At 44.2% G+C, this 20,495-nt stretch overlaps 1 protein-coding gene across 1 annotated transcript; it reads left to right on the top strand.

The window, feature by feature from the left end:
- The first annotated feature begins 1,063 nt into the window (after positions 1–1,063).
- nnt (nicotinamide nucleotide transhydrogenase) lies at positions 1,064–17,790 on the top strand. The gene is given in 22 exon segments (XM_037266693.1): positions 1,064–1,145; positions 2,257–2,461; positions 2,538–2,767; positions 2,844–3,061; positions 3,228–3,315; positions 3,513–3,601; positions 3,670–3,857; positions 3,966–4,099; positions 4,187–4,378; positions 5,272–5,425; positions 5,981–6,142; positions 7,586–7,696; positions 8,440–8,585; positions 8,769–8,976; positions 9,299–9,532; positions 9,955–10,115; positions 10,942–11,121; positions 11,320–11,479; positions 13,079–13,160; positions 14,174–14,292; positions 14,497–14,612; positions 15,994–17,790. Coding segments are annotated over 21 exon segments (3,270 nt in total). The 5' UTR covers positions 1,064–1,145; positions 2,257–2,307; the 3' UTR covers positions 16,138–17,790.
- The last annotated feature ends 2,705 nt before the right edge of the window (positions 17,791–20,495 follow it).

Raw genomic sequence — 20,495 nt, 5'->3', positions numbered from 1 at the left:
ACACTTGGCGCACCTCCACTTTTGCACAGCTCGCTTGGCCTCTGACCAGAGCTATTAGTTCAGGTGGAGTCGACACATAAATAAACCGTCAGTGCTATATATGGGTCAGATGTTGTGCAGAAAAGGGTTGAGCAGCTCAATGTTGAGGACAATCACCAATTTCTAACCTAGGCTCCAAAAATTAAGTCTGACAGGACCTCCCATTGTAAAACAATGGTCATATATAAAAAGGAGACATATGGAATACAGTTTGTGCGGTGATTTGCATTTTAATGATAACATTTATTCAATTAAATCAGATGGATTTAATTTCAAAATTATGATCGGAGAAAAGCAGAGTGAGATGGTGTGCCAGACAATTGCAGATGGCGATGGGAAGAAATGTTCAAACAAGAAACAGGCGTCGTTACAATGCATTCCTCTCTTCGAGCCATATAAGCAAGTCCAGATGATTTGTACTGCATGGGGAAACGTGTCGGTACTCACTCGTGACCTTTATATTATATTAACATAAAATCCATTATTATTGACATTTGTGTTGAAAAGCAAACGAACCAATCAGACAAATTGTACATTCAAATTGTGCATATGCATGCATTTTATCTCGTACCATACAACTAAACTGGGAAAAGATGCCGACACATACATTAGAATTTTCTTTTTTTGTCCAATGCTCTTGAGCCACGCATCCTGCAGCCATCAATGGCTTTACGGTAAAACAGCGCCTCCAAGTGGAAGCACAGCGAAATTAATTTTCAGAATTCTATTTTCAGACAATTGATATTGTAGTAAATGATTTAAAATTACCCTCGATATTTTTTGTATGAAACGTTATACTGTTTATTGTATGTATTTAAATATAAAGGCAATAATGCGTCGTCTTCCACTTTGCAAAATGATACATGGTTTATATATTAATAAATATACAAACATGAATTCATCAAATTGAAATAAATCAGTGTTGGATTAGCATTCGCCAAAAAAGAATACATAAAAGAGTGCGAACAGCACATTTAGACGAGTTTGTCCATCCTCAATCGCTCTATGTATTCATATTCAGGCCCCTTCGGCTGACATCTTCCGGGTCGATTTGAAGTTCGGCCGTGCTGCATCCACACAAAAAAAAGACGCAGACCCCTGCAAAGGTCAGTGGACTTAAATGACGTCAATCTCCGTTGTCTTCGATCACTTACTCGTGTGCTTTCGTGTTGCGGTGCACCGACGCGTGTACGTGTGTGGGCGTTTTGAGTTTTGTTTCATTTCATACTGTGCCATTGTGAGCGAGGCAGATGTGCATTTGTCAGCGGCTAGCATGCTAACTCCGATTAGCTAGTCCTTCCTCCACGCCGGCAAGAGAATACACAATAAAATAAAATGACTCCCTTCCATCCTAAAATGGATTGATGTTATTGTGGCTTGCGTGAGCTTGATATCATGGACATTTTAATGGAAATACATGTTTTTCAACCTGAATTTTTAACTCGGGTCGTCTGAATGACACTGTCAATGTGGCATTTGGAAGTCATTCAATCATAATAATAAATAAAATCCGGGGCGCCGATCCTTCATTTCGCTGGGCTATAAAAACGCACTGAAGTAGTTCCAACACTTTTAATGCGTGACATTCTCAGCACAAATAACTTTCACAAGAATTGCACGAGAGTGTTGCTGACGTGGTAGTTTCATTTGTTTTGTAACATTGAACATTTGAACATATGCTTCACTGCGTTGCAGTCTGATTGGCAGTTTAACCCACCCCATTCTTTTTGTCTTAAAGATGACTTCTTTACAACTAAAAAAAATTAAATCAAACCATTCCCTACTGTGTCTTTTGATTGGAAATCTCATCAGTGTTTGACATTTTATATTAACTGTTGTACTCTGATCACATATTGACCCTTTGCCCTATTTGCAATCAAGTTGACCAATATAGGTCACGTGACGGGACAACTTGAAACTCACTCTGATTCAATGTATCAACAAAACAATTGGACTGTTTTTGTTTTGGGTGCTGCAAGGAAGGATACTTGACATTTAAATGTCAACACCAATGATGTCATGTTGGTCAAGTAACAACAGTCATAATGTGTAGTGAAATAATCGCAATGAAAATAAGAAGCAGAATGTCCAATTGAATGATCATGATGCACAAACTGGACGCCGGCCTGGTGCGATTCTAGAATGTTTTTATTCGATTTTGCGTGACAGCTTTTGATTGAAAAAGATGTATGCTCAATGCTTTTCTTTCTTCCCCAGGTGGAGTGCTGTGTGCCCTGCTGACCTCCTGCTGCTGTGTGTGCGTGCACCATGGCCACACTCCTACGCGTGGTTGCGGCCGGCTGCTCGGCCCCCATCTTCAGCGGCGCGTCCTGTTTAAAACTGCAGAGTGTCCCCACTTTCAAAACCACATGCGTGCGATTCTTCAGGATCAATCACGCTCTCGGAAGATGTGCCAGTCCAGGTAGTGTCAAATGCTGCAGATCGGTAAAAGAATAAATTGACAATAAATGCAAAATATTGGACTTTTGCCTCTCCAGGAATTCCCTACAAGCAACTTACAGTTGGCGTCCCAAAAGAAATTTTCCAAAATGAGCGACGTGTGGCGTTGTCTCCTGCTGGTGTCCAGGCGCTTATCAAACAAGGCTTCAATGTTGTCGTGGAAACCGGCGCGGGAGAGTTTTCAAAATTCCAAGATGAGCAATATGCTCAGGCTGGGGCTACAATTAAAGACCTCAAAGATGTATTTGCATCTGATGTGTTGGTCAAGGTAGGCCTCTTGTTAATGTAGAAATTAAAGATCAGTGATGAAGAAAGCTCATCCCTCCCGAACAATCTTCTTCTAGGTCCGTGCTCCTGTTTTCAACCCCGACTTGGGCAAACATGAGGTGGAGCTGATGAAGGACGCGGCCACTTTGATCAGCTTCATCTACCCGGCTCAGAACCCCGAGCTGTTGGACATGCTGTCTCAGAAGAAAGCCACCGTCTTGGCTATGGACCAAGTGCCCCGAGTCACTATCGCTCAGGGTTATGATGCCCTGAGCTCCATGGCCAATATCGCAGGGTGGGTTCAACGGCAGCCGGTTAGATCGTATATTTGCAACACAAGTCATCCTCGATTGACAGTGATATTTTAAAATAAAATTAAATATCAGAGCTTATAAATCCAGGATCCCCTGGATAGTAGTGCAGTGTTGGATGAAATGCATTCCATTCCTTTTTTTCTTCAGGTACAAGGCTGTCGTGCTGGCTGCGAACAGCTTTGGGCGCTTTTTCACAGGACAAATCACTGCGGCCGGGAAGGTGCCACCAGCCAAGGTGTGTATACTTTATATTTGTCATGGATAATTGACTTTTTTTTTTTTTTTTAATTTTTTTAACCAGATTTTTTTTTTTAGACATTTTCCACCCACTTTTGTGACCCAGCCAATTGAACACCATGTGTCAGATACATAAACATTCATTCAAACTCGTATGATCAACCATTTTCCCATTTATATTTTGGATGCAATTAGGTGCTAATCATTGGAGGCGGGGTGGCTGGACTTGCAGCAGCAGGCAGCGCCAGAGCCATGGGGGCCATCGTTCGAGGCTTTGACACCAGGTTTGTTTCTTTTTCATACATCTTTGACACACAAATAAAACAAAAAAATATATCATTTTTCTTCGCAGGGCTGATGCTTTGGACCAGTTCAAGTCTTTGGGTGCCGAGCCACTGGAGGTGGACTTCAAGGAGTCTGGAGAGGGCCAAGGTGGCTACGCAAAAGTGATGTCAAAAGAGTTCATTGAGGCCGAGATGAAGCTCTTTGCCAAACAGTGTCAGGAGGTGGACATCGTCATCAGCACCGCGCTCATTCCCGGTATGTACGGAGACCCCCAGGGCTCTGTTCCGGGACTCCTAACTCTGTGACTCTGCAAAACCGACCACGGAACATATTTTGCAAGTTGATTTCGTTTTCTCACGTCAGGTAAGCGGGCCCCCATCCTTATCACCAAGCCAATGATCGAGAGCATGAAGGACGGATCGGTGGTGGTGGACCTGGCTGCTGAGGCCGGGGGGAACATCGAGACCACGGTGCCCGGGGAGTTGTCTGTATACAATGTGCGTGCACCAAAGAGTTACTCAATAATTGCAAACGACTTGAAAAAATCTCTCATAAGTATATATATATATTTTATTTTTCCGTAGGGTGTAACCCATATTGGGTACACAGACCTGCCCAGCCGCTTGCCCACGCAGTCAAGCACGCTGTACTCCAACAACATCACAAAGCTGGTGCGTGCCATCAGTCCGGACAAGGACAACTTTTACCTTGATGTGAAGGAAGAGTTTGACTTTGGGACCATGGACCACGTTGTCAGAGGCTCCGTTGTCATGCAGGTACGAAATGTTGTTTGGCATTTCCTGCAATACATGACGTGTGATTTTGAGCAATGATTTGTAGCCACTGTACTGCACCGGGTAAAGTATGTAGTGAGAGATCATGAACCATGAGTGTTTTCTTCTCATGGCCACTAGATGTCACCCTTGCAACATCCATCCATTGTTTGAACGTTACAGTTTATGAATCCCAGTCAGTTCAAATATTATTTACATTTGTATTCAGTAATCTGATTCTAGCCTTTTCTCACTACTTTCATAAAATAATTCTCTAAATTGTCTGTAAGTGTGAACAGTTGATTGTTTAAATGTGCCCAACATTTGTGCAATTATACAGAACTCTATTAAAAACTATATTAGCTAAATAACGGCAGCGCTCATATTGGATCTCATTCAATTGTGGGTGTACCTAATGTAGTGGCCGGCGAGTGTAAGTTACATGCTTTGAACTAACGCATGACCTCTGCTTCATTAGCAGTCATGGCAGAGCCGATGCATATCTTATCTTTTTTCCACCGCACTTTGTCATCCATCCTCATCATATTGTTGGGAAGCTTTTGGTGCTTTAATCAGCTTTGGGCCGGAGTCTATTAAATGTCTTTCCAGTAAACAAATGAACCGCAGTCGACTATTTTATCTGTATTTATTTACCGAACACATCTTACAAATGATGCATTCGAAACAGATATTACTTATTGTACCATGTGTACTATTAGTTTGCCTACTTTGATGTTTTTCGTCTAATGTTACATAGACTTGAGGTCATCAGAGATGAAAACAAAACTTGAAGTCATTGCTTGATAATAAATATCTTTTGGCAATAACCCACATTCCTCCGCATTCCTACCCAAACTCTTCTTTTCTTTCTCCTCTGCCACACCTCATATTTTCAGAACGGAAAGATCCTCTTCCCGGCACCTCCGCCCAACAACATGCCCACCGCCGCTCCGCCGAAAACCAAGTCGGTCAAGGAGCTGGCGGCCGAGAAGACTTCCCAAATCACTCCTTTCAAAGCGACGCTAACCTCTGCTAGCGCGTACACTGGAGGTCAGTATACCGAACGTCCAGAGGTCTCAACATGGACTCCCCCTCTGGACTTAATTTTGCTTTAATTGTCCTCATTGGACTCACGGCTCAGCTTTAAGGGAGGTCAGGGTCTGCTACGAGGTGGAGGTTAATCATCACCTCTTTCAGGTCAGCGCCGGAATGCGCACGGGAGGTGCCAAGTGTCACGGGCAGATTAAAGCGAGCGCTCGCACACTTGCGCCCCAAAACGGGCACCCTCTTAGTGTCAGGAAATGCGCCGTATAAAAGCGCTGTTTTGTTTGAAGTGACACCGCCGCCGCCGGGACTCCCCGCCGTGCCACATAGGCCACGGGGTTGTGCGAGCGCTCCACATGCACTTAATTTCAGATCACACATTGACCGCCGGACGGCCAACATCGTTAGGCGCCGCTTACCTGCTCATTAGAGCGGATGTGTAATTGAGTCATTTGGGATAATAAACTTTCTTGGTTCTCACATGCCAACAGGAAATGAGAAAAAAAACTGCTAAGCTACTAGTTACTTTATTTGAAAGCGTTTCCCCTCCTTTTGTTCCAGGCATGGCTACACTCTTGGGTTTGGGTCTGGCGGCTCCCAACGCCGCCTTCACGCAGATGGTCACCACCTTCGGCTTGGCGGGCATCGTGGGATACCACACCGTGTGGGGCGTCACCCCCGCCCTCCACTCGCCGCTCATGTCCGTGACCAACGCCATCTCAGGTTCGTCGTTTATTTTTATGTACAAAACAGGTAGACGAAAAAGTAATTCTCCTTCAGTCCAAATAAAAGCTTAAATGATGGTGTTGCCGTTGTTGACTGCTGCTTAACACAATGGGGTCCAAAGGTCGGGGAGCTAAGTGCACGTGTGTGTTCTCGCCGCTTTGATCACCCCGCCGCCCCACGCTGAGGTAGGAAGTAACACACCAGTTGGTGATCTTTAGGGGTCAGGGTGGTCTCCTTCTCATTTAGTCGCTACTCACCCAGACATCAGAGCGAGGCCGCCGAGACTCGGTGGGAATGAACGCCGACACTTTTCACGTCCTTTAAAATGTTTTACTGGCCACAAGGGACTGCGCTGCTTTTATGTTTGCATCTTAGCTCGTCTTATACTATGCTCCTCAGGGAGTTTTTTTTTTCCCCCTACCCTTTGATTCTTTGTGAAATTAACCTGACTAATATTTAAATACTAGTGTGATCTTTAGTAAACGTAATATTTTAAATGAAATGTGAACCATTAAAGTTGGAATCTGCAATTTACTGACTCACCACAGATTCACTCTTTGCAAGATTTTTCACCCAAAAAGAAAGACTTACTGTGTTTTCAGTGACTGGATTTTATGAGAGATTTTATTGGAAAAATTATTCAGCGGTCATAAAAAGTGTAGACAGAACGTTTCACTCAAACAAAAAACAAGCTGCAATGTAACCTCGATTGTGTATTTTTTATTTGAAGTCAACAGCTGAAGAAATTTCACATCATATTTGGTTAATTCTGGATTTTTTTTTTTTTTATTCTCGTCAACGCTCGCCTTTTGCCCTGGCCCACCTTCTTTATGGCAGTTTTCCAACTGCGTTTTGGCATGACGCTGACTGAGTCACTGACCGTCTGTAGTTACAGGAAAAAGACCTCCACAATACGTTGTTCCGGGCACCATAAACACACACACACAATAACTCGCTTTTGAGCTTTTGAGTTTGGTTGATACTGTATTTTTCCCAGACCTGTTTGCAAAGACGTTTGATAGGAAACGTTAAACATGAGAAACCGTATCATCCTTTACCATCAGACAGGAGCACCTGCAACAAGAGGGATCAGTGACATACTGTACCGTATATGGCAGTTTAAGAAATGGACTAACTTATCGCACTCGAAGAGAAATTCTTAGGTCAACTGTTGAAGCCAGTTACCGGCTGAAGTCCTTTTGAATGCAGATTACTGTGTGTGGGTTTCATTTTAGTGCCTGTTAGTCATTATTGAACTGATCTTATCGAGGCTTCCTGAGCCCAACGCACAGACAGATTTCCTGTAATCTCCAAATCTGGGAAAAGGAAAGTTGAAGAATGGAAAGTGTCTGTTTGTCTGCTGCTGCTGCTGTTATTGTTATTGTTTTTTTTAATATTGTTGAACAGCTGGCCTAATATTCCAAATGTCCTTCTGTGCAGGTCTTACGGCCGTGGGTGGCCTGTCCCTAATGGGAGGTGGTTACGCCCCATCAAGCACTGCAGAGACACTGGCCGTGCTCGCCGCCTTCATCTCCTCAGTCAACATAGCTGGTGAGTCCCTTCCTGCCTCACACACACACACACACACACGTACATCTACACAAACTCCCGCCGCCAGTTAAAGCAACCGCCGGCCAATAAAACATCAGCGTAGGTAGTTAGGTGGTTGATCGACAGATTTAATATAAATTGTACAATAATATTCCTCTAACCTAGCTTTCTTGTATAGCCACCTGTTCTGCCTATTTTCCATTCCAACAACAAATTGTTCCTGGCATGGTCACAATACTCGTCACTAATAATCCTTTAGTTTTCCTCTTGGGGCTGAACTGTGGCTTTATTTTAATTTTCCCTGTAAGTTCCATCCAGACACATCTCACTGTGGTGACGCTACTGCCCCTGTCGCAGGCAATTGTGAACAAAACGTGATGGTCATGAGACAGCATGGTATGACAGGTCGTGATGGAAGTGGATTGGAAGCATTCGCCACGGCAGTCACGGCGCGGTTGAGAAGCCTCGACTGTCGTAGTAAAGCGAGGCGCGTGCAACTGAACCTGACAGTACATAATAGGGCACAGCTTTTTTTTTTTTTAAAGCTAAGCCATGTGTCCCATACCTGTAACACTTGATGTTGAATGGGAACCTGGAAGTAAAAAAAAAATCTCCATGTTTTGATGCAAAACTAGTCAAGCTGCCCGTCATCTGCGTTTCATCTTCAGAAAGACGTCAGAACATGACAAAGTTGAGCGACCCCGTTCTGGCATGCTCGGTAAACATTGTGTGTCTTGACTTAGGTGGTTTCCTGGTGACTCAGAAGATGTTGGACATGTTCAAGCGTCCCACCGATCCCCCGGAGCACAACTACCTCTATCTGCTCCCGGGCGGTTTGTTTGTGGGCGGATACGCCGCAGCGCTGCACTCGGGATACAACATTGAGCAGGTGGGCAATTTTCATCTGGGACGTGCCGGAATAATTTGCCGCGTCCATCACTGGCATGTAAAAGTTAGGTAATCAGCCTTTTTATGTGGGACTTTGTTTGTCCAGATGTTGAGCAGAATCGACCATGTAAAACAGATTTTTTTATTTTTTTTTAATGTATTATATGTCTCCTCCTCTCACCAGATGATGTACTTGGGCTCCGGAATGTGCTGCGTCGGCGCCTTGGCGGGTCTCTCCAATCAGTCCACAGCCCGTCTGGGCAACACCTTGGGGATTATGGGAGTGACCGGGGGCATCGTCGCCACCCTGGGCGCGCTCAAGCCGAGTCCCGAGCTCCTGGCGCAGATGAGCGCCGCCATGGCCGTCGGCGCAAACCGCCGGTGAGTCTGCGGTGTCTCGTTTGGACTTGCGTTGTTGTCGGCTTGGATCGATTAAGAAGCAGGTGTGTGGCGTGCGGGTGAGCTTTGTGATCATCAAACAAGTGTCTGTGTCTCATTTGCTGCCAAACACGAGGAGGAGGAGGAGGGGGGGGGGATGTTCAGCTTGTCAAAATTATGCATTAGCTTTCACTTACATTAGCCATCGTTTAATCGAAATGCTAATCGTTCCAGTAACAAAGCCAGACTAAACAGCCCGCATCGGCTTCCCAGCAGCTTTCCGTCATGACGTCTGCATCTCCGTGTGTGTTGAATCAGTTGTTCTCTCCTCTGCAGGGCTGACCATCGCTAAGCGAATCCAGATCACCGACCTGCCCCAGCTGGTGGCCGCCTTTCACAGTCTGGTGGGCTTGGCCGCCGTGCTGACCTGCGTGGCCGAATACATGGTGGAGTACCCGCACTTTGTCACGGACCCCGCGGCCAATCTCACCAAGATCGTGGCCTACCTGGGCACCTTCATCGGCGGGGTCACTTTCAGCGGCTCTTTGGTGGCTTACGGCAAACTGCAAGGTTTGAATAAGTTCATACTCGGAGATGGACACTTGACTAAATATGTGTCATGACACACAAAAAAAAATAAAATAAAAAAATCAAGGATAGTTTGCTGATCTCTTAACTGCGAGGCAGATGTTGATCTAAGTTTTCTGTTGATGTAGGATTCGCCCTGTTTGGTTTGTGTTTATGGAGTAAACTAATTAGCGCTGAAATATTTGCACCATCTCCTGCTTGCTGCCAAATAATAAAATCCATTTATGCCTCGCTACTTTCAGGACGTCAACACATTGCCTCTTTAAATTGGAGGCAAGCCTGTGCAAATGTGACACGGTTGCCAAAATTCTTGATTAGAAGAAAAAAAGTGAACTGAAATGATTAATTATTGCTATCCCGAGATCAAAAGTTTGATTTTCCATCCTCATTCTCCCATCACGCAGGTATGCTGAACAGCGCCCCCTTGATTCTCCCCGCCCGCCACGCCCTCAACGCTTCTCTGATGGCCGGCAGCATCGGGGGGATGATCCCCTACATGCTGGACCCCAGCTACGTCACAGGCATCACCTGCCTGGGCTCCGTCTCGGCTCTGTCGGCCATCATGGTACGTGCGTACGTCTCTGGAGCGCACAACGGAGCATTCATTTTTACGGCCACGTGTCATCGCGCGCGGATCGGAATCTGTTAACGCTGACGGACGGCGCGTGTTAGAAGGTTGATTTCGCGTTTCCATCAGGAAGGGGGCGAAGGGAAGCCAGTCAATAAGCGGCCTGTTGCACCGGCATCGGTAGCTGCCCAGAAATCTGTTAATAGTCTGGCAAGCATCGTGGCAAAAAAGAGTCGACTTTGTGCGACTGCCAGCCTCCCGCTTGCACTTGACTTTAATTATATTGGGCTTCACCACTATAAAGTCACGCTTAACCTTTGGAAAATTTTCCCCAGGAGTCGACTCGGCTGGAGTTGACTTTAAACTTTTAGCAGCAGAATGTTGAACACCTTTTTGACCTGGGGAGTTTTTTTCTTTCTTTTTTTTTTTTTTCCTTGTCATCATATTACTAAAAACCCGTTAACGTTTCGAGTGAACTGAAGTAACGATAGCACATCGAGGTCTTCTAATAAGCAGCAGATGCTTTTGGGAGCGTTTCAGCTTTGTTCTCCTCGCTACCTTAAAATCGATCATTATTAGCGGAGAAGGCGAAACATATTTCACTCATTAAAGACGTTCCATTGGCAGACTAGCAAACGAGAACACATCTGCCGATGGATTTATTAGGGCCTCCATAGAGGGCTTAGCTAAATATCATATCAGGTGGATATTAAATGTCTTATCTCTAATCAGGCTCTTATCATCTCGTGTATCATCTTTTCAGTGATTTCATTTGTATTTATTTTTTTAAATCACCGGACCTACTCTTCTGTTTCCCCTCCAGGGAGTAACCTTAACGGCGGCCATCGGGGGTGCCGACATGCCGGTGGTGATCACCGTGCTGAACAGCTACTCGGGATGGGCCTTGTGCGCCGAGGGTTTCCTGCTCAATAACAATCTCCTGACCATCGTCGGAGCCCTCATCGGATCTTCCGGTGCAATTCTGTCGTACATCATGTGTGTGGTAAGTCGATGACACGACAGTACAGTTTGGAATTTGCTTGTTGTTCCTTCCGCGTCCACCAGGAGGGACTCTAATGTTACCATCGCGGCCATGTTGTTGATGAGCTCAACCTCACGTGTGTGCTTTCTCACACTCGCCATAAATAAAGTTGACCCGAAATGAGGCGATCATTTTAATGAAAGCAATTCTGCCCGTCAGGCAATGAACCGCTCGCTGGCCAACGTGATCTTGGGAGGCTACGGCACGTCTTCCACAGGCACCGGGAAGCCCATGGAGATCACGGGGACGCACACCGAGGTCAACATTGATCAGACTGTGGAGATGATTAAAGAGGCCCAGAGCATTATTATCACTCCAGGTAACACACACATACACACAAGTCGAAAAACATGGCACTTTGACTTTGCCAGTCACCGCCCTTCAGGGTTTGCAAAGTGTGTGTTCTGTTTATTTAACCCTTTGTTGACCCGTGTTACATCACCGTTTTGCTAGGGTAATTGACAAGGTTGCCCCCCCCCCCCCCTCCATTGCACACTTACCCTGCCAGGAACAGACATTCTTAGGCCCTTGTGTGGTCGTGTCTGCTAAATAGACAATCTGCAATGCAGTGCGTGCTAATTAATTTTGTGCTAAATTTTATGTGTATATGATATTGCAAATATTTGACTTTTCTGTTACTAATGGATGACTACAATGATCATATCAGACAGCCTGACCAAAAAGGAGCCAGAATAAAGTTGGACGGAGTGGCGGAAAAAAAAATGTTTTGATTTGTTTTTATCCGTCTTTTCAGCAAATAAAAAAAAAAAGGATTCCAGGGAATATTTGCAAAAGTCAAAACATGAGAATTTAGAAGAATCAGTAACAAGCTGTCAAAGATAAGATACTTGGACTGTCACATTAGTTTGAGGTCATTGAGGCTATCAGTAAAAAGTTTTATTGATGCTTTTGTGCATTCAGCTGTTGACCTCTATTCTGCTGCAATGCAAAGTATCCAGATTTTACGATTGCTGACGTCATAATAGCCATAACGCCGCGTAATCAAACGGCTGATTATTTTCTCTGCTGCAGTAATCAGCAGTCGACTGCCGAGTGCTGCCTTATTTAGCCCGTCCTCATGTTTCCACTTAACCAATCGTAGCGCACCGTCACCTCACCTGATTGACATCTGCGAAAACCCTAAGAAATTTCTCATAACGTGATTTTGCATGCTTTGTCTGGCCCATCTCCCTTAAGGTTATTTTCCCTCCAAAATACGAATGTTGGAAGCAAAGAGAGGACAATATTACCTTTTTTTTTTCCCCACTTGTGTTAGAACTCTCGACTTTAATTATCCCCGTCCAAAAAAGGTTTCTGATTGGTTGTTGTGATAAGATTTCCAAACACCACTAAAGTGTTTGTTACTGTGCGTTTGTGGGTTTTTTTTTATGGCTTGATAAAGACCAATTTAATATTTTGTTGTTGTCATGTTTAGACTTTCCACAAATGGAATCCCTGTTTCGTAGCGATTCTCATCGACACCCACGTCACTCACCAGTCCAGGCCGCATTTTAACGACACTAACCCTTCAAACATTTATTGGCGATTTGGCAACATACGATCACGGGCGGTGGCGTTCTTTTGAAGCTGGCAAGGTTACCGGCTGCCCATTTTCTTTTCAAGTGTACCTGCTCGGACGCTTTGCTCTCCCAACCGCATTAGCACGTTCTGCGGGATCGTAAAAGGCAGTCACAGCGGGTCGTCGGCGAGCGCTTGGAGGGGCTGTGAGGGTCAGCTGCAGGACTCCACTTCAAAAATGTTCCTGTGGTTTTAATACTTAGCTAAAACAGTTTGGACTCCACTAACTGCCAATCTTGCTGTTGCTATAAATAGACCCGCCTCTTGTCGGAATCATTAAAATCCAAGTTTTAGGAACAGCTAACGACTTGAAATGAATAATACTCACTCTTTCTCGTAGGTTATGGTCTTTGTGCTGCCAAGGCTCAGTACCCCATCGCAGAATTGGTGAAGAATCTCAAAGATGCTGGCAAGGACGTTCGGTAAGTTCCACATCTCGAGCCGCACCCCGGTAGCCTTCTCCCAAGTTAACATTCTTCGCTAGCGCTGTAGTTGTTGGCTTCTCCTCACATGCACCGCCCGTGTTGTGCTCACCAATATAAACTCAAACGTTGAACAAACAAGCTCGGGTAATTGTGTGCAAAAGTGGACGGCGTGCTTTTGAATGAATTCCAATCAAATGTCAAGTGCTGCGAATGATGGCAAAGAACTCAAAGGGGGGGACGGGCAGATAGTGAGTTGACCAAAAAACAACCAAAAACATAAACATTAGGAAAAGGAAGCACGTGGAATTGATCCCGCCTCCGTTATTTGATGGCGGTGGTGGCAGCTGCTGCTCGCAAGCTACTTGGAGCATTTGTACTTGATTAGAGAGAAAGTGGCCGCTCAGAGTTCAAGAGAAGGAAAGAAAGAGCTCTTTACTTTGCTCCGTATTCTAATTTTTAATGACCGTAATCCCTTTTAATCGGCGTCGCGTTGTACAATTGGAGGTTTACTCTGGCGTCCAAAGTGTCTTTTTCAATCCCCCGCCGCCGCCAATACGTCCCAGATGCTGCGGCTCGACCCGCCTGCACTCCGCTCCTGCCTAAAATCACCAAACTAATATGAGTTAATCCCAATACAAACACCGGCTGGCGTTACACCACACGGAGGCTTTATTCTTGTTGTTGGGGAAATCATTTTGTATTCTCTGGCTGGATTTGTAAATTGTCAATTTGTTTTGTCTCTCTCAATCGTTTTCACTTTCACACCAAGCCTGGCGTGGTGGTTTTGTAATTCTTCCAGTCTCGGGCAGGTCTGCAATTGTCTCTTTAGTGTTGCCAAGGGTGATGTTCAAGTTGTAATGTAAGAAAAGTATTGTTGAGTTATAGAGATAGGTTGAATTTCCAAAAATGTGAGCCAATCTGAGGGAGCCAAAATTCTTGACATGTCAAATTCACAAAATGTTTTTTAAACACATTTTTAAAAAATTTTTAATGACATGATGTTTCTCCAGGTTCGGTATCCACCCCGTCGCCGGCCGTATGCCCGGTCAGCTCAACGTGTTGTTGGCTGAAGCCGGCGTCCCTTACGACATTGTCCTGGAGATGGAGGAAATCAATGAAGACTTCCGTGGTAAATTGAGCCGGGCCGAGATTTGAATTCCAAACCTTTGGAGAACCACTGAAATTATTACCCAAATTTTGTTCCAAGGCAGTCGCCCAAAAGAAATTCCTGCAAGGGGCGTAGTACTTTTCAAGTTCAAGAACCTTCCATGTAGACTCATATGTTGGCCCATTCCTATTGGCTAGTACTTTAATTCACCGTGTGTCATTCCAGAGACCGACTTGGTCCTAGTGATCGGCGCCAATGATACTGTAAACTCCGCCGCCCAGGAAGACCCCAACTCCATCATCGCCGGCATGCCCGTGCTGGAGGTCTGGAAGGCCAAGCAGGTAAGACACATCTGGCGCGCTCCGTCGTAACATTCAAGGGCCCCCAAATAGATAAAAGAGCAACAGACGTGTTCATGTTGCAAGAAAGAAGATGTTTAAAGCTCCAGGTGCGGTCCCATCCTGATCCTATTAGGGGTGACTGCGTCCCTGTGGAATGGCACCGCTCCGAAATCTGGGATTGATGCTCTTTGCCCACAGCAGCCTTTCCCAAAAAAAACTTAAAAGATAACCCAATTTGCTGAGCATGTGAATAAGCATGGGCCCATTAACCGGTTAACATCGCCGTCTCAAAACTTGTATAACTTTGCATGAGCCTTACAAGCTGTTTGTTGACTTTGCCTGTTGTGATTTATATGACTCCTCTTAATTAGTGAGCTATATTATTATCGTAATATTTTTTTTATTTAATTTCATCTTAAATCAACCATGTAATATAGTAGGATTTTCAAAGGTTGAAATAATAATTTAATGGAATTACTAAGTCTCAACACATCTACAGTATGTGTTGTGTGTCTTTAAGTGAATGATGTTTGCATGTTAGCATCTGCTCCACGCTCCTTGTGAGTCTTGTAATTTTGTGTTGCCCTCGCTTCACTCAAGCAGCGATTTATCTCAAGCTTGCTTATAACTAAATAAATTTGGGCCCGCAATGCAAAACAAACAAAAAAATCCACCGAACAATGACAGCGCAAAAAAAAGTATAGTCATTGTAAAACCATAATTCTGTCCTAAACTAATGACCGCCTGCCTCCAACACAGAGAAAGAAAAGGAGGCTGTCCACACGCACACACAGATGGGGCAACATGAGCATGCACTGTTTAGGGAAGCGCTTTTAAACAGTCTGCAAAGTGAAGCAAGAATAAGCCATTTCGGAGAATAAACTTCCCTGAACCTTTCCGCTCAAAACAGCAACAAAGTGTGTTTTTGGCACAGACGGGATTAAATTATCAAACTAAAATGAAACCGGCAGGAGGAAATCATGCAGCAGATGTGAGCGAGTCCTTGAGCGGAAGGGTTTGCAATTAGCAGTACAATGCATGCAGCGCTACCCTCGACTCAAGAGCTCATCCTTTCTATGACTGTGCTCGTAACTCAATCACGTCTGCCTTTTTTTTGCCATGCCTTCCTAACTTTCAGCAAATTTCCCATCTTTAGAAATTATTCAGTATTGTGCATGATGGATGGATGGATGGATCAATACTGAACGATAGATGAATATCTTTGTCTTGTGAGTCAAATTTTCGCTCGTTAGCAAAAAAAAAAAATCAACCAATGGAGCGAGGAGCCCCCGTAAATTCTCCTGCGCCGTTGTGACATCCCCCTTCGTCAATGGCCGACGGCGCTTACCGTCTTGACGGTGTCCGCTCCCGTTTACCGTAGGTGGTGGTGATGAAACGCTCGCTGGGCGTGGGCTACGCCGCCGTGGACAACCCCATCTTCTACAAGCCCAACACGGCCATGTTGCTGGGCGACGCCAAGAAGACATGCGACGCCCTGCAGGGCAAGGTCCGTGAGGCTCACTGAGCCGCTGTCTCCCTCAAAGAAGCACAAAAAAGGGAACCACATCGAGACCCGGCGGCATTGCGTCATCTTTGCGCCAGTCCCGTCAACACTCTACAATAAGACAAATGGCAGCGTTTAGCGTCCATATGATATTTGTGTCGTTGCGTTTTTTTTAGCATTTAGATGAAGGAAGGGTCTGCCCTACACTTAGAGGGCTATTGTGCAAGAGTATGTTACATGTTTGAAATTACACTTTTTAGTAAATAGATAAAAAATTAGTGTTTTTTTCCCCATCAATAACCAATATGATTTTTTTGGTTTTTCTGACAATCTATTTTTAGCATTTAGTTTTGTTACCAGCGGGAAAAACAAGCAATACGATCAAAACCGTTTTCTACAATCTTTACTTTTACAGGTTTATACCGTGTTGAAAAACCTTTACGGAAGCCACGGTCGCTTCTTGAATTATGATTTGGGCCTCGTAGTGGACCTTAATAAAACCACATCTGTATCTGTATTCATGATAATCTGGACAACCAACACGAGATGTATTTACGCCTTAGATAAACATGAAAAATGTGGAGAATAGCTTTTTAATGGACAATGATGAGATCTTGGGTCCAGATATTTCAGCGCACACGTGTGGGGAAGCTGTATCTGTTTCCAACAAATGTGTAATCTGGCGTTTGTGTCATTGCCTCACAGCCAGATTGTTGAACAGTCCCCATTTGGTTGCAATTTATGACACATCAAAGCCCTTATTTTGACCTGTTAGTCTGATTTTACACTGCAGGTCCAAGTGATAAATTTATTTAATGTTCCAATTAAGATGAATCGTACATAAACGTTGGAAACAAACCGTTATTAAAGATTAAATCGAAAAAATATTGAACTTCAAAGTGAAATACAACTGAACTGTACTTGGGCAGTGATTCTTTTATCTGCCACTAGGGGGTGTGCTACACTTTGGAAGCGGCTGATTCAGTGCAATTTTTTTTTCCTAATTGGAAGCAAAAAAAAATCTCATTTCTAACTTGAACCATGCAGTGTAAATCCAGCCTTATTCAAATTCGTACCATCACAATTAACATCAAGTACACCCGAGTCGAACGGTTGTATAGTGTATAGCGCTTGACATTATTTTTCCTGGTTCGAGGAACAACAAGAAGGGGTCGCTGTATTTCTAATCTTTTGTAGATGACCTGCTGATGTGGACTAACCCCTGGGACCCTTCCACCATTTTGACCACCATGTTTCTTTCTACCTCTTCACACAGACACACATGACCAATAACTTTTCGTATTGATTCATTCTATATTCATTCCCATATTGATTTTATGTAACCTTCCTCGTCTTTAGTGTGCCGATGAACCATCAAACCTCAGTTTGCCGCTGTCTAGTCGAGTTGTTGCTAATATCTAGTGTACTAACTCAATATTAAAACGTCGTTGCCCAAACCTAAACCTGATCAATTTATCAAGGCCATTTCCAATGTACATTCTCTGTCACCCAAAATGGGAAGTATTTTTGTAATGCGACATTTGCGAAGCACAGCTATTTGGATTAGAAGCGTGAATGCACCATAATAGGAAAATGTACTGTGAATGTTCTTTTCCGCTTTTGTTTATCATATGGAGCATCATCCCTAATAAATAAACTTGTAATTAAAATAGACTGTATTTTGTCTGTTGTTTTTTCGTGTCATGACTACTATCTGATGATAATTTCCAATTTAGTTTCATATAGCGCCAAGTATGTGTTGTGTGTGACATAAAAGCATCGCATGAGTGAGCCATGGGGGTTGCGTTACTACCCAAGATGTAAATCCGCATTTGTGTGACATGTCCCCCTCTAAGCGCCACTTGGCTCGCCATTCATCATTGGAAAGCCGTCTGGGGCCGCTCGGGTTAGGGCGGGTGCCCACAGAGATGAGATGATACTATGATGAGTGCATGCGTGTGCCATGAGGGCGGCTTCATTCCGTAACAAGTAGCACTCAGACAGGCTCTTATCTCCTCTGTGGGTACGCAACTTCTGAAGGGAAGCTGTCACTCGCCACAGTGAGGGTGAGATCCTGCGATAACGTTTGAAACATTTTGGTCAAAAGGTTTGACATTGTGTGTAGCATCATACAATGCTTAAAGGTCTGGTGGTGTCGGTGTTAATGGCGAAGTTTCATAGTGTGATAACAGCAAAGGTGACAGCCTCCTGTTGCCACTTTGCCACTATTTATCCTCAAGTCTGAAGGATAGCCCGCATACCTCTGCCACAATAAGCCTCCATGCTCTACTCTCTGGCCTGGAGCTTCGCGTGCACTTTGATGAGCATGCAAATTACGTACTTGCGGGGAGAGTGTGTTTTGGTGAGCAAAAGCGTTTGATCATCACTTTGGCTTTATAGATAGTTACAGTATTTTGTCTTCATGGTTGCCCCATTAAAATGCACCGTGGATGGGTCGAGATTATTTGGTCTTGTTAAAATATGACCCAGATGGTTTAAATAATTTAATTGAATGGAATAGACGAACATTTCATTGGTCATTTGGTTTTGCAGCAGCAGAGTGGACAGCAGTAAAAAAAAAAAAAAAAAAATGCTAACAATTAGCATACATGTGGCAGTGCCGTTACCCTTTAAGCAATTGTGCCATAACACATAAACCATATAAAAATAAATCTCACAAGCATATATTCTTTATCCCTCGCAAAGAACTGTTAATATTACTGCTGTGTTGAGAAGGCTAGCAAGAGAGGAGCTGAGTCGCTGTATGTCTTACTGCCCCCAGGTGGCCAGTCTGTGCACACCAGGTGAGCAGCACAATGTACATTGAAAGACAAAGTGCGACAGAAACTAATATCAAAATATATTATAAACTGCTAATTTTCCTAATAAAATGGTCTGTGGGGCTGGAACATATTAATTAATCAAATTTCTCTTCATTTCGCTTCTGTCTCACACTGTGTTCTAGTCACACTCGAGACAAACATTTTGTCCTCGAATGAAGTACTAACAATCCTGGAAGTAATGACAACAAGTAGTACACAGCAACACTACGCTGAATGTTTGACACGTTTTAAACAAATGCAGCGCAGACAAGACGCGACAACGCAACATGCTCCATTTATACACGTTATCAGCGTGAGTGTGTACATGAAGTAATCCTTGTTGAAAGGTGTGCAGATGAAATCGTGTTTTTAGTTTGCTTTGTTGACAGGGAATGCCTCCTCCCGCTTAGATCAAGTAGATTAACCCTGTGTTTCTGAGTGTGTCATAATCAAGACCAAGGATGAAACATCTCCAAAGTGTTTTTTTTGGGGGGGGGGGGGGGTGGGGGTGGGGGACATCTGTTCCACATGTCTTCCAACAAATGGTCAGTGTAAACATGAGCTATAAGCTGTATCTGCTACTTTAATGACTTGCAGCGAGGCCATGTGACAACCACACGTCCCCCAGGGGCGACTGTAGTAAACATATGCAACTATGCTTTAAACTCGCGTAACTAACAGAAGGTGCATCGTGCTCGGCTGTCACGCCAGGGGAAGGTGGGGCGGGGTCAGAGTTGTGGGTTTGTTTGGAACGGATGCGCTCGGAAACCATTTGGTGCGTGGTAAGATTGTCAGCAGCGTTGTGTGGCGGTAACGTAATAGATTAGTATTTGTTATTGCATAAATGTGTTAATTGAGACACATCGTGGGAAAAAAAAACACATTTTTTTTTTCGTTCATTGTGATCCTTTGCTCCCATTTTGTAGTTACTGTGGACCCCATTGTAATTCCCTTGCTAACCAAAACAGCAGCACGCAATGGCCACTCCATAAATTGAATGTATTTAAAATTATTTGTACAAATAAAGACCTTGAGTGACTAACATAATTATCAAAAAGGTTCATTTTGCTGTTATGACCAATTTGACTAAATGAGGCAATCCTGGGAATTTCCACAAAAGCCTTTTTCTTTGGTTCCTAAAAATGTGTTGGCAGTCCAGATAAGTCCTGAAATCCAAAGCCCTTTTAATGCTTGAAAGAAGAGGCCGCCTTTCCTTTCCCGAGCTCCTCCTAAAAGCTCCCACAGTCATTGCACTTTCCGAAAGACATTTGCACTATGACAGCCAGAGATAAATGTCAACGCAACCTGGCCGGCGAGCAACACAAATGACCTTTTTACTGTTCAATTTCATCGCCGCTTAAGGCCGGCTAATGTAAACATTGCGGCAGTGAGTCTTTTAAGCTGCTTTTATTGTCCAGCTGCTCCTCAACCTCTGGATGTAAATTGTTGAGAGATGAAGATGGAAGGAGGAGAGATAAATGAAAGAAGCGAGGCTGCTTAATGTAGAGGCGACGGGCCGACATGTGTCGCTATGAGCCTTTTAGTCTCTCTAAAACA

This window comes from Syngnathus acus, chromosome 12, assembly GCF_901709675.1.
Source record: "Syngnathus acus chromosome 12, fSynAcu1.2, whole genome shotgun sequence".
In the NCBI taxonomy this organism is placed as follows: Eukaryota; Metazoa; Chordata; class Actinopteri; order Syngnathiformes; family Syngnathidae; genus Syngnathus; species Syngnathus acus.
This window is presented reverse-complemented; position numbering and strand designations above follow the sequence as displayed.